Raw genomic sequence first — 16,106 nt, forward strand, 5'->3', positions numbered from 1 at the left:
TAAAATGTATTTTTTTTTGCTAAATGGTCTACATGATACATAATTTTGAAATAGTACCAATTGATATTAATAAAATTTTCCGCTTATACAAAAAAGCCTAATGGTGATGACCGGGATCACCTAACCGACCTCCGGTCCCACACCCCCTAGCTACCCTAACCCGTGGCCCTAATCCATGTTGATGATTCACTACTGGTCTTTGAGCATCTGAGGGGCCAGGAGCGTCACTACCAACTACAGGAGATGGCCTGTTGAGGTAGTCAGACAAGTCGACATAGTCTTTAGTATGCATCGAGGGTGTACCGCCGTAGCTGAGTTCATGACCAATACCAGAGTAGTTGGGTTGTGTTTGACTCATTGGTGGGAGACCGGGACGGTTGAAGGGAGACATGGGTGTGAATGATGCGTCGAGGAAAGGTTGAAAAGGTTGTTGGGGTGTTTGGTAGAGATAGGGTTGTTGGAGGTTTTGGTTTTGTGAGGTTCGAGCTTCTTGGCTATGGTAGGAGGAGGGGCGGTTGATGTTGAATGATCGTTGGGTGTTCTAGCTAAGGAGGCTTTGGTAGGGTGATGTGTTTGGTGCGAAGCGATGTTGGGTCTCAAGTTGATGATCAATTTGTTGTTGGTGGTATGGGGTATACTCTTGGTATTGAGGTTGGGTGTATGACATGTTTTGGTTGTATGTTTGTGTGTTGGTTGAACGGAATGTTTGACGGACATGGGGTTATGTGTATCCGGTCTGACAATGTTGTTGGGGGTTTGATGTTGAGGTGTCTGGTGTGTAAGTTTGTTGGTGTGGGTCGTACAGGTACATATCCTCGACGATGAACTGGAAACCAACCGATATGTACCAAGCCATATAAGTACGACTTGGTTTTTCTTCATTTGGCATGACTGCGTCAGTTAAGACATGGTCATGGCGGTGCTTCCATTTGCGACACTCTGATCTTGCGAAGCTTTGCCATGGATTGAAGTTCCATTGGTCGTTAACTTTACGCATATGCCATTCTCCTAGGCTTGCTGGGGGATCTGGGATGTTTTGGAGCATACCGAACTGCAACTTCACACGATCACTGTTGTGCATATCCATAGTTGTGAATCGTATTATCGGTGTTCATGCAGTCCATACGGCCGCGTCTTCAGCGTTGACCTAATAGTCATGATCCGAATTAAGGTATGGACGCCAAATGAACTGAAATTTGAAAGAAAATAGAATTATAATCTAGGTAGAAGAAGTTAACAAATTATAACAAAATGATGAGGTTATTATCCTTACGTAAATATACTGAGTAATACAGTGTCTAAGACATCTGTTATAACTCATACCACGTGCAGACCATCTACACCAAAAAGGTAAAAGTATTAGTTATAGGTAATAATCTTTAAAGAAGTAAGTAAATATATAGCAATTTAAACAACTTACATTTGTGCATACGGGAATGTGAAAGGGTTGTTGTTGACGGGTGTTAGGGACGATAGTTTTAACCAATCCCATGCTTGGAGAAAAACAACACATCCAGAAAATGTAGATGTGTCTTTGTGCACTACGGCAAAAACTGGAATAGACAGCGCCCCTTAGAGGGCGCTTCATTACAAAAGCGCACTCTAAAGTGAAGAGAAAAAATAAGGAGCATACTACTGGAATAGATAGCGCACTTTAGAGGGCGCTTTTGTAACAAAGTGCACTCTAAAGTGAAGCAAAAAAATAATGAGGAAATGGAGGGACACCAATAGAGGACGCTTTATTGAAAGCGCCCTCTAAGGGTAACCTTAGAGGACGCTTTTAAAAAAGCGCTCTCTAAGTCCATGTACGTTTCCAGTTTATAAGGCGCTTTTGGAAAGCCTTAGAGAGCGCTTTTAGAAGCCCCCTCTTAGGCCCCCTTTAGAGGGCGCTTTTGTAACAAAGCGCCCTCTAAAGTGAAGCCAAAAAAAAAATAATGAGGAAATTGAGGGACACCAATAGAGGACGCTTTAATGAAAGCGCCCTCTAAGGTTACCCTTAGAGGGGGCTTTTAAAAAAGCGCTCTCTAAGTCCATGTACATTTCCAGTTTATAAGGCGCTTTTGGAAAGCCTTAGAGAGCGCTTTCAGAAGCGCCCTCTTAGGCCCCCTTTAGAGGGCGCTTTTTTTACAAAAGCGCCCTCTAAGGTCCCCTTTAGTTAACATTAAAATTATAACATATACTGCATGTCTCTTTATTTTCCCTCTCTATAAGCTATTTCGTTTACGTAACTGGGTTTTCTCTCTACTGCGATTACTCTCTACTGCGATTACTCTCGTCCTCCGTTCGTTCTCCCTCCCTCACTGTCGTCGCCGCCGTCGCCTTTTTCTGCTACTGCGTTCACGTTCACTGAGTTATCTGCGTCCACCGTCACTGTTCACTTTCTTCTCCATCGTTACCGTCACCTTGAAGGTATTTCTCTTCTCCATCGTTACTGTTCACTTTCTTCATGTGTTTGATTAGGGCATTTTCTAAACTGAGTTTTACATTTTGTGCATTATGTTGATTAATGTTGTTTAGGGCAAACTGAGTTTTTTATTTCTGATTGAAAACTGATATCATTTGAAGTGTGTTTGAGCTTGTGCTTGGAAGTTTGATGATTATGGATGCAAGTTTGTTCATGTTCCAAACACCATAAGTTTGCATTGGTCTTTTGTATGCAGTAGGTGTGTGTGAGTTTGTATTCAATAATGATAAAAAAAAAAGAGTTTAGATTGTTGTAACATGAGAGAAATGGAAGGTATATGAATGTGTTTTTTGTGTAGCTTCACGAATATGGTCATCGTCTTACTTGGGTCTTATTGAATCATTTCTATATTACAGATAAAATGGCTAACCAAGACGATACCCATGACGCGAATGGATCACGTAACAATGTTGAAAAAGAAATCAAACGAGGATTGACTGTTATGAAGTCAATCATTCGTGCAAGAGACAAGGGTGTAAAATTTGAAGTACATTGGAGTGCTGAAGACCAACTAATTGAGCCTAACGGTTCAATGTTGGCAAGTTACATTGGTTTCCTTGTTCGACAACATATTCCGATTACATGTGATAATTGGAGAAGTCCGGAATTGAAGGTTGGCAAAGAAAAAATATGGTCCGAGATACAGGTACTTACCATATATTGTTATATGTTTTTTTTGTTGACTATTTGTTGACCATATATTGTTATAATATTACTTATAATAACACACTCCATGTGTATGTTTTTTAGAGATCCTTTCACATCGATGAAAGCCGACAAAAATATTGTATTCAATTGGCCGGAAAAAGACTCCGAGGATTTCGATCCTTTTTGTCCAACAAATTTCTCAAGGATGAGGAAGGAAAATTTGTTGAAGCAGAACGGCCAATGAAGTATGCCGAGATTATTTCAGCCGATGAATGGGATAACTTTGTCGCCAAACGAAGAAACGAAAAATTCCATGTAATGTCTATTAATTATGGTATTATACAATTGTTAAGTTACTTGGTTCTAATATGCCTTAAACTTTTTTATCCAGGAAGTAAGCGACAAAAATCAGAAAAGGGCATCAAAATCCGCGTATCCGTACAAAAAAGGGCGTACGGGATATGCACGGTTACAACAAAGAATTGTGAGTATATTCAAATGCTATGAGCTTATACATTGTCACAATATGTTATAATTGATGATCTTATAATCTAATTCAATGTGTAGCTAGCCGAGGAGAAAAGTGACGCAACATCTCTTCCGGAGCACGTATTATGGAAGGCTGCTCGAGTTGGGAAGGATGGGGCTGTCGTTGAAGCGGTCCAAAATGTTTATGACGAATGTGTAAGTATATGTAACATTATTTCTTTAATTATATCGAAAATTTTGTTAGACATATAATTCATTTTTAATCTCCTCTAATAATATTTCAGGAGACTTTATCCCAAACCTTACCTTCAACCGAGGTCCAGGATTGCAGGAGCGTACTTAGTCGAGTACTAAATGTTCCTGAGTATTCCGGTCGTGTGAGGGGTAAGGGTTTTGGTGTGACTCCGTCGTCATTTTATAAAAAACCAAAAACAAAAAATCCTACCAACAAAGAGGTGATGAAGACCTTGGTGGAGTTAAGGGCACAAGTACTCCAACTGCAAAACGAGAATGCAAGGTATAGAGAGGAAAGGTGTGGTTCCGAGGCAAAAGATACTAGTGACCGAGCTAGTATCAATTGTCAACCGAAATTTCCCGAGGTAATTATATATGTTATTATGAAATTAAAATAGCACTTTTTTACTTGACACATATACACGTTAACAATAACATTTATTATTGGTTTAGGGCATTACACCTTGTCAGCTGTATCTATCGTCACCAACTTATCGCATAGTTGGCAAGGGAAAAGTGCACAATACTTCGGGTGAATTACTTCACCATAATCCCCTCCCGGTGGGATATATGAAAGTTTCGGTTGACCTTGTATTAGATACGGACGTGTAACACCCCGATAAAAATAAGATAATTATTTAATTTAAGTTAATATTATATTTATTAATTTAATTAAATAATTGGAAATTTTGGATTATTATTATTATTATTATTGGAATAATAATTATTGGAAAATATATAAGTTGGAAATAAGGAAAAAGAGTTCCATTTTGGTAAAAAGAGTTTTCACGTGAAAACAGAGAAGCGACTCAAAAAGAGGAAAAGGGCAAAGAGGCAGAGCAAGAGGAAGAAGGTTGGAGAAGAGAAGAGCTTGAGGCTAAAGGATTGCCGGATTAACTCAGGTAAGGGGGTTTATCGTCGATTAATGGGTATTATGGGATAACATGTAGTGGGTAGTGATAAACCATGGATTTGACTCTGATTAGAATAATGCATGATGAAATTGTGAAATATTGGATGAACGAAAATTGGATTATAATTGAAGGGAATTCGTAGGAATTAGATGTAAAATGTTAGCATTTGTGAAATCGAATAGGGTATGATTCGTGTTAGATGATATGAACGATTATTGTGTAAAATTGGACTGTGGAAGGTTGGAATTGGGGGAATCTCGTAGCAGAGAAAACCCATTGCAGATCTGGAAATCTGGTTTCTGGTCATACGCGTATGGCACTAGGCATTACGCGTATGGATGAGGAAGATGATGTTTTGAACGTGGTTTGGTCTCTGTTGGTACGCGTATGGGGAAGTGGTACGCGTAGCATACGCGTATGAGATAGGTGGTACGCGTATGGGATTGGCTGAGAATTGGGCCATACGCGTATGGGACTAGGCAATACGCGTATGGGCAGGATTGTGATTTTTCTGTGCTGTTGTTATGCAGTTTTTGGTTGTTCAGCTGAGTAATGTAATTTAGCTGATGTATGATAGAGTAGGGATCATTTCCCGTTGGTTTGAGTAGTATAGGTATTAGTAGAGTGTGCTAATGCTGTGATTGATTATGTGGTATGACATGATATGATTATGTGGTGAATATGTGATGATGTATGATGATATGCATAATGTGGTGAATGTATCTATCATGTATGAAATTATGAATGGACTGTTTATGGCTTAGAGTGTGAGCATATGTCCATTGTGGATGATTGTTGATGTTTGCATGACTAAGTGATTTAGCTTGCATATTGTGGCCTTTATGGTGGTAGCTAATTCCCATGGTGAGGAATTAGTGAGTGAATCATTGTGGATGATTGTTGATGTTTGCATGCTAGGTGATTAGCGTGCATATCATAGCCCTTGGGGTGGTAGCTAATTCCCATGGTGAGGAATTAGTGAGTGAGTCACTAGGTCTCAAATGAGTGGGACTAGTGAGCTTGGTAGCCGTATCTGGATTTGATCGGTGAGGTTGAACTATATGTTCACGAATAGTCGGTACCGCATGCATGGAGTCTCATTGCATAATGTATGCATGTATGTATGGCGTATAATATGAATGGATGTATTCCAATATTATACGTATGTTTTATGGTTGTGTTGAGTTTGAGTATGATGATGATGATTATGAGTTGATATTGTCGTTGCTGAATATGTGTGATCTGATTAGGGTGATGATATGTGTTAAATTACTTAGCATTTCATGATATTTTATAATGCTTATTATATTGATTGAGGAACTCACCCTTACAACTATTTTTCAGGTAACGAGCAGTGATTGAGTAGGAGCTAGTGCTTGAAGTCTAGTGTAGTTCCTTAGTGGGTCATGCTCTGGTAGATGTAACATCGGGATGGGATGTTTTAAATGTTTTATTGTTGGTTGTGACCCAGTTTACATGTAATAGGCTACATGTTTTGTATGATTGATTTGATTTCTATCCGCTGCGTATTGTGCAAATGCTTTATGTTTTGAATTAATAAAAGAGCATGACAGTTATTTGGTGAATGGTGTGAAATGATTGTGTGACACCCTTAATTGCATAATTACTCTGATTGATATATTGCTATTTTAATTAAATATTTGGGGTATTTTAGAAGGGTGTTACATTAGTGGTATCAGAGCATAGTCGGTCGAGTCGAGTCGTAATTATTCTGTTTCCCCTGTACGGGATAGGTGTTGTGTAACCCTATCAGTACTTATTGTTTAGCTTGTTGGGTTTTAAGAATAGAGATGGCTGGAAGAGGTAGAGACGATGCTGCGATTGCTGAGGCTCTGGGTATGCTAGCTGGAGTACTTGGAGGGAATCCGAATGTTGTGGGAATGGGAGCTGCTCGTCAACTGAGTGAGTTCCAGAAGAACAATCCTCCAATGTTCAAGGGAGCATACGATCCAGATGGTGCTCAGAAGTGGTTGAAAGAGATCGAGAGGATCTTCCGAGTGACTGAGTGTGCCGATAACCAGAAGGTCAGGTTCGGTACGCATATGCTGTCAGAGGAAGCAGATGATTGGTGGGTTGCTACCCGCACTAAGTTGGAATCTGCTGGGAATGCTGAGATCACTTGGGCTGTGTTCAGAGAGAGATTCCTGAGGAAGTACTTTCCAGAGGATGTCAGAGGAAAGAAAGAGATAGAGTTCTTAGAATTGAAGCAGGGCAACCGGTCTGTTACTGAGTATGCTGCTAAGTTCACAGAGCTGTCGAAGTATTACACTCCCTATAATGAGGCTACTGGGGAATTTTCAAAGTGTGTGAAGTTTGAGAACGGGTTACGTCCCGAGATCAAGCAGGCTATTGGATATCAGCGGATCAGAGTGTTTTCTGATTTGGTTGACTGTTGCAGGATTTTTGAACAGGATACCAAGGCCAGAGCGGAGAGCTATCAGCAAAGGGTTGATAGGAAAGGCAAGAATCAGAATGATCGTGGGAAACCGTATGCAGCTGGCAAAGGTTTCCAGAGACAGAGTGGGATGAAGAGGCCTAGTGGGGGAGACTCCAGTGCCCCTGCTAAGTGTTACAGATGTGGTCAGGCTGGACATCGTGTCCATGAGTGTACCAGTAATGAGAAGAAGTGTTTTAAGTGTGGCAAGGGTGGTCACTTGGCCGCAGAGTGCCGGTTGAAGACTGTGACTTGTTTCAACTGTGGAGAGGTGGGTCATATCAGTCCACAGTGTCCTAAACCGAAGAGAGAGAACCAGTCAGGAGGCAAGGTCTTTACTTTATCGGGTTCTGAGACTCCTGCAGATGATCGTTTGATCCGAGGTACGTGTTATATTAATGGCTTTCCTCTTGTAGCTATTATTGACACAGGTGCGACTCATTCCTTTATATCTTTGGATTGTGCTGTGAAACTTAAGTTAGAGATATCTGAGATGCATGGTAGTATGGTGATTGATACTCCTGCGAAGGGTTCAGTGACTACTACTTCAGTTTGTTCGAATTGTCCTTTGAGTATTTTTGGTAGAGACTTTGGGATGGACCTTGTGTGTCTTCCACTAGTGCAGATTGATGTTATCCTGGGTATGAACTGGTTGGTGTTTAACCGACTTTATATCAACTGTTTTGATAAGACTGTGATCTTTCCTGAGATTGAGGAAGGAAAGAGTTTGTTTCTATCAGCAAGGCAGGTGAATGAGGAAGTAGCAGATGGGGCAGAGTTGTTTATGCTGTTAGCGACCTTGGAGGCTAAAGATAAACTGGTGATTTGCGATCTAGCCATGGTGTGTGATTTTCCTGATGTGTTTCCTGAAGAAGTGAATGAATTGCCGCCAGAGCGTGAAGTTGAGTTCTCGATTGATTTGGTACCTGGTACTAGGCCGATATCGATGGCTCCGTATCGTATGTCTGCTGTTGAGTTAACTGAATTGAAGAGTCAGTTGGAAGATCTGTTGGATAAGAAATTTATTCGTCCGAGTGTGTCGCCGTGGGGTGCACCAGTGTTATTGGTTAAGAAGAAAGAAGGTACTATGAGGTTATGTGTGGACTACAGGCAACTGAATAAAGTGACGATCAAGAATCGGTATCCTTTGCCGAGGATTGATGATTTAATGGATCAGTTGGTTGGTGCGAGTGTGTTCAGTAAAATAGATTTGAGATCTGGGTATCATCAGATACGTGTGAAAACTGAGGATATTCAGAAGACTGCTTTTAGAACAAGGTATGGACATTATGAGTATTCTGTAATGCCTTTTGGTGTGACTAATGCGCCTGGAGTGTTTATGGAGTATATGAATAGGATTTTCCATCCGTACCTAGACAAGTTTGTTGTGGTGTTTATTGACGATATTTTGGTATATTCGAAATCTGAAGAAGAGCATGCTGAGCATTTGAGAGTGGTTTTAGAAGTTCTACGAGAAAAGAAGTTATTTGCTAAACTATCTAAGTGTGAATTTTGGTTAGAAGAGGTTAGTTTTCTTGGTCATGTGATTTCAAGAGGTGGTGTTGATGTTGATCCTTCTAAGATAGAAGCGGTATCTAAGTGGGAAGCTCCGAAGTCAGTTTCTGAGATAAGGAGTTTTCTTGGACTTGCAGGTTATTATAGGAAATTCATTGAGGGATTTTCTAAGTTGGTGTTACCATTGACGATGTTGACTAGAAAGGGGCAAGCGTTTGTTTGGGACTCAAAGTGTGAAGAAGGTTTCCAAGAGTTAAAGAGGAGGTTAACTACTGCTCCTATTATGATATTACCAAGTCCATCGGAACTATTTGAGGTTTACTGTGATGCTTCATTGTTGGGTTTAGGTGGTGTTTTGATGCAGAATAAGCAGGTTGTAGCTTATGCTTCGAGACAACTGAAGGTTCACGAGAGGAACTATCCGACACACGATTTAGAGTTGGCAGCTGTGGTGTTTGTTCTGAAGTTATGGAGGCATTACTTGTACGGGTCAAGATTTGAGGTTTTCAGTGACCATAAAAGTTTACGGTATTTGTTTGATCAGAAAGAGCTGAATATGAGGCAGAGGAGATGGTTAGAGTTTCTGAAGGATTATGACTTTGGTTTGAATTACCATCCGGGTAAAGCAAACGTAGTGGCTGATGCATTGAGTCGGAAATCATTGCATATGTCTATGTTAATGGTTAAGGAATTGGATTTAATTGAGCAGTTTAGAGACTTGAGTTTGGTGTGTGAGAGTACTCACAATAGTGTTAAATTGGGAATGTTGAAGTTAACGAATGGTATTCTGGATGAGATTAGAGAGGGTCAGAAATCCGATGTGCTTTTGGTTGATAAGTTGACTCTAGTGAATCAATGTCAAGGTGGTGAATTCAGAGTTGATGAGAATGGTGTTTTGAAATTTGGTAATCGGGTGTGTATTCCGGATGTTACCGAACTTAAGAAGAGTATTCTTGAGGAAGGACATCGTAGTGGCCTGAGTATTCATCCTGGAGCTACGAAGATGTATCATGATTTGAAAAAGTTATTTTGGTGGTCGGGAATGAAAAGAGAAATTGCAAGTTTTGTTTATTCTTGTTTGACTTGTCAGAAGTCAAAGATTGAGCATCAGAAGCCGTCTGGGCTAATGCAACCGTTGGCTATTCCAGAGTGGAAGTGGGATAGTATCAGTATGGATTTTGTTTCTGGTTTACCGAGGACAAGTAAGAATTTTGAAGCTATTTGGGTGATTGTTGATAGATTGACGAAATTGGCTCATTTCATTCCGATCAGGATGGATTATCCGTTAGAGAGATTAGCTGAATTGTATATTGAGAAAATTGTAAGTTTGCATGGTATTCCGTCGAGTATTGTTTCGGACAGAGATCCTAGATTTACATCGAAGTTCTGGGAAGGTTTGCAGAGGGCTTTGGGAACTAAGCTGAGATTGAGTTCTGCATATCATCCGCAGACTGATGGTCAGACTGAGAGGACGATTCAGTCACTAGAGGATCTTTTGAGGGCTTGTGTTTTGGAAAAGGGAGGTGCTTGGGATAGTTATTTACCTTTGATTGAGTTTACCTACAACAATAGTTTTCATTCGAGCATTGGTATGGCACCGTTTGAAGCTTTGTATGGTAGGAGATATCGGACACCTTTTTGTTGGTATGAGTCCGGTGAGAATGCTGTGATTGGACCGGAGATTGTTCAACAAACTACGGAAAAGATTAAGATGATTCAAGAGAAGATGAGGATTGCTCAGAGTCGTCAGAAGAGTTATCACGACAAGAGGAGGAAGTCACTTGAGTTTCAAGAGGGAGACCATGTGTTTCTTCGTGTTACTCCGATAACTGGGGTTGGTCGAGCTTTGAAGTCGAAGAAGTTGACACCTCGATTTATTGGTCCTTATCAGATTTTGGAGAGGATAGGAGAGGTAGCCTATCGTATCGCTTTACCGCCGTCACTTGCGAATCTACATGAGGTTTTTCATGTGTCTCAGTTGAGGAGGTACATTCATGATCCGTCGCATGTGGTCCAAGTAGATGATGTCCAGGTGAGAGATAACCTGACTGTTGAAACATCACCTATGAGGATAGAGGATCGAGAGTTGAAGCAGTTGCGGGGTAAAGAGATTGCTTTGGTGAAGGTAGCTTGGGGAGGACCAGCAGGTGGCAATGTGACTTGGGAACTTGAGAGTCAGATGAAGGAGTCTTATCCAGAGTTATTCGCTTGAGGTATGTTTTCGAGGACGAAAACTCTTTTAGTGGGGGAGAGTTGTAACACCCCGATAAAAATAAGATAATTATTTAATTTAAGTTAATATTATATTTATTAATTTAATTAAATAATTGGAATTTTTGGATTATTATTTATTATTATTATTATTGGAATAATAATTATTGGAAAATATATAAGTTGGAAATAAGGAAAAAGAGTTCCATTTTGGTAAAAAGAGTTTTCACGTGAAAACAGAGAAGCGGCTCAAAAAGAGGAAAAGGGCAAAGAGGCAGAGCAAGAGGAAGAAGGTTGGAGAAGAGAAGAGCTTGAGGCTAAAGGATTGCCGGATTAACTCAGGTAAGGGGGGTTTATCGTCGATTAATGGGTATTATGGGATAACATGTAGTGGGTAGTGATAAACCATGGATTTGACTCTGATTAGAATAATGCATGATGAAATTGTGAAATATTGGATGAACGAAAATTGGATTATAATTGAAGGGAATTCGTAGGAATTAGATGTAAAATGTTAGCATTTGTGAAATCGAATAGGGTATGATTCGTGTTAGATGATATGAACGATTATTGTGTAAAATTGGACTGTGGAAGGTTGGAATTGGGGGAATCTCGTAGCAGAGAAAACCCATTGCAGATCTGGAAATCTGGTTTCTGGTCATACGCGTATGGCACTAGGCATTACGCGTATGGATGAGAAAGATGATGTTTTGAACGTGGTTTGGTCTCTGTTGGTACGCGTATGGGGAAGTGGTACGCGTAGCATACGCGTATGAGATAGGTGGTACGCGTATGGGATTGGCTGAGAATTGGGCCATACGCGTATGGGACTAGGCAATACGCGTATGGGCAGGATTGTGATTTTTCTGTGCTGTTGTTGTGCAGTTTTTGGTTGTTCAGCTGAGTAATGTAATTTAGCTGATGTATGATAGAGTAGGGATCATTTCCCGTTGGTTTGAGTAGTATAGGTATTAGTAGAGTGTGTTAATGTTGTGATTGATTATGTGGTATGACATGATATGATTATGTGGTGAATATGTGATGATGTATGATGATATGCATAATGTGGTGAATGTATCTATCATGTATGAAATTATGAATGGACTGTTTATGGCTTAGAGTGTGAGCATATGTCCATTGTGGATGATTGTTGATGTTTGCATGACTAAGTGATTTAGCTTGCATATTGTGGCCTTTATGGTGGTAGCTAATTCTCATGGTGAGGAATTAGTGAGTGAATCATTGTGGATGATTGTTGATGTTTGCATGCTAGGTGATTAGCGTGCATATCATAGCCCTTGGGGTGGTAGCTAATTCCCATGGTGAGGAATTAGTGAGTGAGTCACTAGGTCTCAAATGAGTGGGACTAGTGAGCTTGGTAGCCGTATCTGGATTTGATCGGTGAGGTTGAACTATATGTTCACGAATAGTCGGTACCGCATGCATGGAGTCTCATTGCATAATGTATGCATGTATGTATGGCGTATAATATGAATGGATGTATTCCAATATTATACGTATGTTTTATGGTTGTGTTGAGTTTGAGTATGATGATGATGATGATTATGAGTTGATATTGTCGTTGCTGAATATGTGTGATCTGATTAGGGTGATGATATGTGTTAAATTACTTAGCATTTCATGATATTTTATAATGCTTATTATATTGATTGAGGAACTCACCCTTACAACTATTTTTCAGGTAACGAGCAGTGATTGAGTAGGAGCTAGTGCTTGAAGTCTAGTGTAGTTCCTTAGTGGGTCATGCTCTGGTAGATGTAACATCGGGATGAGATGTTTTAAATGTTTTATTGTTGGTTGTGACTCAGTTTACATGTAATAGGCTACATGTTTTGTATGATTGATTTGATTTCTATCCGCTGCGTATTGTGCAAATGCTTTATGTTTTGAATTAATAAAAGAGCATGACAGTTATTTGGTGAATGGTGTGAAATGATTGTGTGACACCCTTAATTGCATAATTACTCTGATTGATATATTGCTATTTTAATTAAATATTTGGGGTATTTTAGAAGGGTGTTACAGGACGCGCTTCTACCATTACCTGACGTTGTTTCAGAGACAACGTTGATGCGAGATGCAGTCGGATCCTTTGTTGGTTGGCCGTCAGATCTAATTTTCCCAGATGCCGAGGTATATATGTTCTAAATGATTATGAATATTTAGTATTCACATTTCAATTCAGCTACAATTATGATATTTAATCAATCCTTATTACATGGTAATGTTAGACTCCTACAAGACCCACACATAAAGCTGGTAAAGGGATTTCAAGACGCATCGAGTCGGTTGCATCTCAAAAAGAGGTACAAATATATATACCCATTGAATTATATACGCAACGATTCTGTTGCATCACAAAAAGTCATGATTTATTTTATATGAATTTTTAGGTTCCCGGTCGAAAGTTGAAAAGCGCTGGTAAGGATATTCCAACGACGTCCGGGACAAAATCTCAAATTATGATGCGTCTTGAGAAAATGGTGGAAGAGTCCGATATTATGCACGGCGCCATTCGTAGTGTAGATTTTGATGAAGGTGTTTTCGGAATTGCTCATTCCGAAATAATTGCAAAGGAGGACATGCAACAACTTTTTGAACACGACGAATTGGGCATCGCTGTCATTCATACATACATATGATACTCCGATCAATCTATAATTTACTTAGTTGAATAATTTATTTACACATTTCAATGAGTAGTCTAATGTTTATTATGTTTCTATTTAAGGTATATGTATGACACATTGATGCGGGGAACTGAATTGTGTAACCGTTTCAATTTTATTGCTGCTTCCCGTATCAACACAACGTTAATAACGAAAAATCCAACATCCGTAAAGAATGATCTAGTCGATAGATTCATGGCGGCTGGCGATAATACTACACCCAGTTTGTATTTTTTACCGTTTAATTCTGGCAACGGGTTAGATTTTCTTTCTAATAATTTTATTCTAATCTATGTATATCTTTTACGTAGAAAATTTTCATTCATCTAAATTTTTGTTTTATTTTACAGTGGTCACTGGGTGTTGGTTGCTATGGATCTTTCGAGACTAATAGTGTATTATCTCGATTCGTTATCGGGTGATTGGAGTAAATATCCGAGTATGAAGAAGACGGTTGACGCGTAAGTGAAATTCCCTAAATATTCGTGTGTATTTGTATATTTAATTATGTCTGTCAGATTGATCTCAATATACGTTTTTATTTTGTTAGGGCAATACTAAAATTTAGATCGAAAAAGAATTATCGTAATAGGAAGGACATTACCTGGGTCAGAGTTGAGGTATATATTAAGTATCTTATTTTTGCTTAATTATAATAGTGTTTATTTTTTGCTTATAATAGTGTTTGTAAGAAATTAACTATATATATATTGTTTGTTTTTCTGTGTAGTGTCCTCAGCAAAACAATTCGGTCGATTGCGGATTTTTTGTATTGAGATTTATGAGAGATATCATTGCGTTGAATCGTATAGACATCCCAAAAATGGTATGGAATAATAACTTAGGATTTATTTTAATATTATCGGATATTTCATCTAATTTGTTACTAAATCTTGAATATGTTTTATTCTCTTAATTGTAGTACTTTGACGAATACAAATCTTACTCAAGAGCTCATTTGGATGAAATAAAGGATGAATTGTGTCAATTCATTATTGATCAAAGAATCATATAGCTAGGTTGTATATTGTTGTACATATATGTATGGAATGTTGTTGTTGTATGTTGTTGTTGTATATATGTTGTATATTGTTGTTGTACTAGTTTTACTAAATCATGAATATGTTGTTGTATATTGTTGATCAAAGAATCATATATTAATGTTGTATATATGGAGGATTAATGTTGTATATAAATGGATTCATGTTGTATATATCAATGGATTAATGGTGTATAACATTGGATTAAAGGATGAAATCAATATGAATTTTACACTTTTGCAGCATGCGAACAGGTTCCCAATTAAATACCCACTGTTTTTCAAACAATTTTTTTTAAAATAACTAACACTTTAGAGGGCGCTTCCTGTAGGAAGCGCCCTCTAAACACTTTACATTGACAACTTTAGAGGGCGCTTTGTCCAGAAAGCGCCCTCTAAGGTGGCTTTACATTGACAACTTTAGAGGGCGCTTTGTCCAGAAAGCGCCCTCTAAGGTGGCTTTACATTGACAACTTTAGAGGGCGCTTTATCCAGAAAGCGCCCTCTAAGGTGGCCCTTTATGGACCACTCCAGAGGGCGCTTATTTCTGAAAGCGCACTAGAATGTGGCCCTTAAAGGGCCACTTTAGACAACACTTTCTCCAGGAAAACAAAACGCTGTCTTTACCTATGCCAGCGCCACTTTAGAGGGCGCTTAAAAGTGCTGTTATAGGCCAAAATAAGCGCCCTCTTTTCCCTTATTTGGCGTAGTGGTGTGAGTTTTTGCACAAGGAGCTATAGAGATAGGCTAGACAAGCAGATTCCCAATTGTAACTTCCTATTCTATCTACATGTCTGAGTAAAGGTAAATACATAATATGCATACTAGAACCACTACCTTCGGGAAATAAAAAAGAACCAATTAAAAGCATAATGTAACACCTAATTTTTATTATTCGAGCATCTTCGGTAGAATGCTCATCTAAGTATAAACTGTTATAGTATGACTTAAGGCGTGAAAGAAGTATACCCTGACCTCTTGAGTTGTCATATAACAAATCAGTCTCCAAGAGGTCCATGCAAATTGAATTTGTATAGTTGGTTTTACCATTTATAGCCTCACCTTCAATGGGCAGTCCCAAAAGCATGTAGACATTTTCTAACGTCACGGTACACTCACCTGTTGGGAACCAGAATGTGTGTGTCTCGGTACGCCATCTTTCGCATAAAGCAAGAATGAATTTGTTATCTACCGACCAAGACAAGATCTTGCTTATATGACCAAAACCGACGAGTTCAACATAAGGTGTAATCATCGGGTCCATATGGACATATTCGTGGACCCAAGTCCGGAACCTTGAAACATCCTATAAAACAAATAACAAAAAACTTTACTAAGTTGGTATGTTATTAAAAGGGACTCTATTAAAACAAATAACAAAACAATAAAACTCTTACATAAGTTGTTATGTTTGCAACCGTTCCTCTATGCGATTCGCCCATTGTGA

The 16,106-nt window shown here is 39.1% G+C and overlaps 1 protein-coding gene across 1 annotated transcript; it reads left to right on the forward strand.

Moving 5' to 3' along the window:
- Nucleotides 1-2,825: 2,825 nt before the first annotated feature.
- LOC127120930 (uncharacterized) lies at nucleotides 2,826-4,399 on the forward strand. Its single transcript, XM_051051548.1, has 5 exons — nucleotides 2,826-3,110; nucleotides 3,215-3,427; nucleotides 3,504-3,596; nucleotides 3,680-4,200; nucleotides 4,289-4,399. The coding sequence occupies exons 1-4, from the start codon at nucleotides 2,826-2,828 to the stop codon at nucleotides 3,851-3,853; spliced, it is 765 nt and encodes a 254-aa protein (XP_050907505.1). The 3' UTR covers nucleotides 3,854-4,200; nucleotides 4,289-4,399.
- The last annotated feature ends 11,707 nt before the right edge of the window (nucleotides 4,400-16,106 follow it).

This window comes from Lathyrus oleraceus, chromosome 2 (genome assembly GCF_024323335.1).
Source record: "Lathyrus oleraceus cultivar Zhongwan6 chromosome 2, CAAS_Psat_ZW6_1.0, whole genome shotgun sequence".
Taxonomy (NCBI): Eukaryota; Viridiplantae; Streptophyta; class Magnoliopsida; order Fabales; family Fabaceae; genus Lathyrus; species Lathyrus oleraceus.

Bases quoted from the DNA above. Each gene is read 5' to 3' on its own strand.
- LOC127120930 (XM_051051548.1), top strand. From the start codon at position 2,826: ATGGCTAACCAAGACGATACCCATGACGCGAATGGATCACGTAACAAT. The intron at 3,428-3,503 runs GTAATGTCTATT...TTTTTTATCCAG, and splicing joins GAAGAAACGAAAAATTCCAT to GAAGTAAGCGACAAAAATCA. The intron at 3,597-3,679 runs GTGAGTATATTC...TTCAATGTGTAG, and splicing joins CACGGTTACAACAAAGAATT to CTAGCCGAGGAGAAAAGTGA.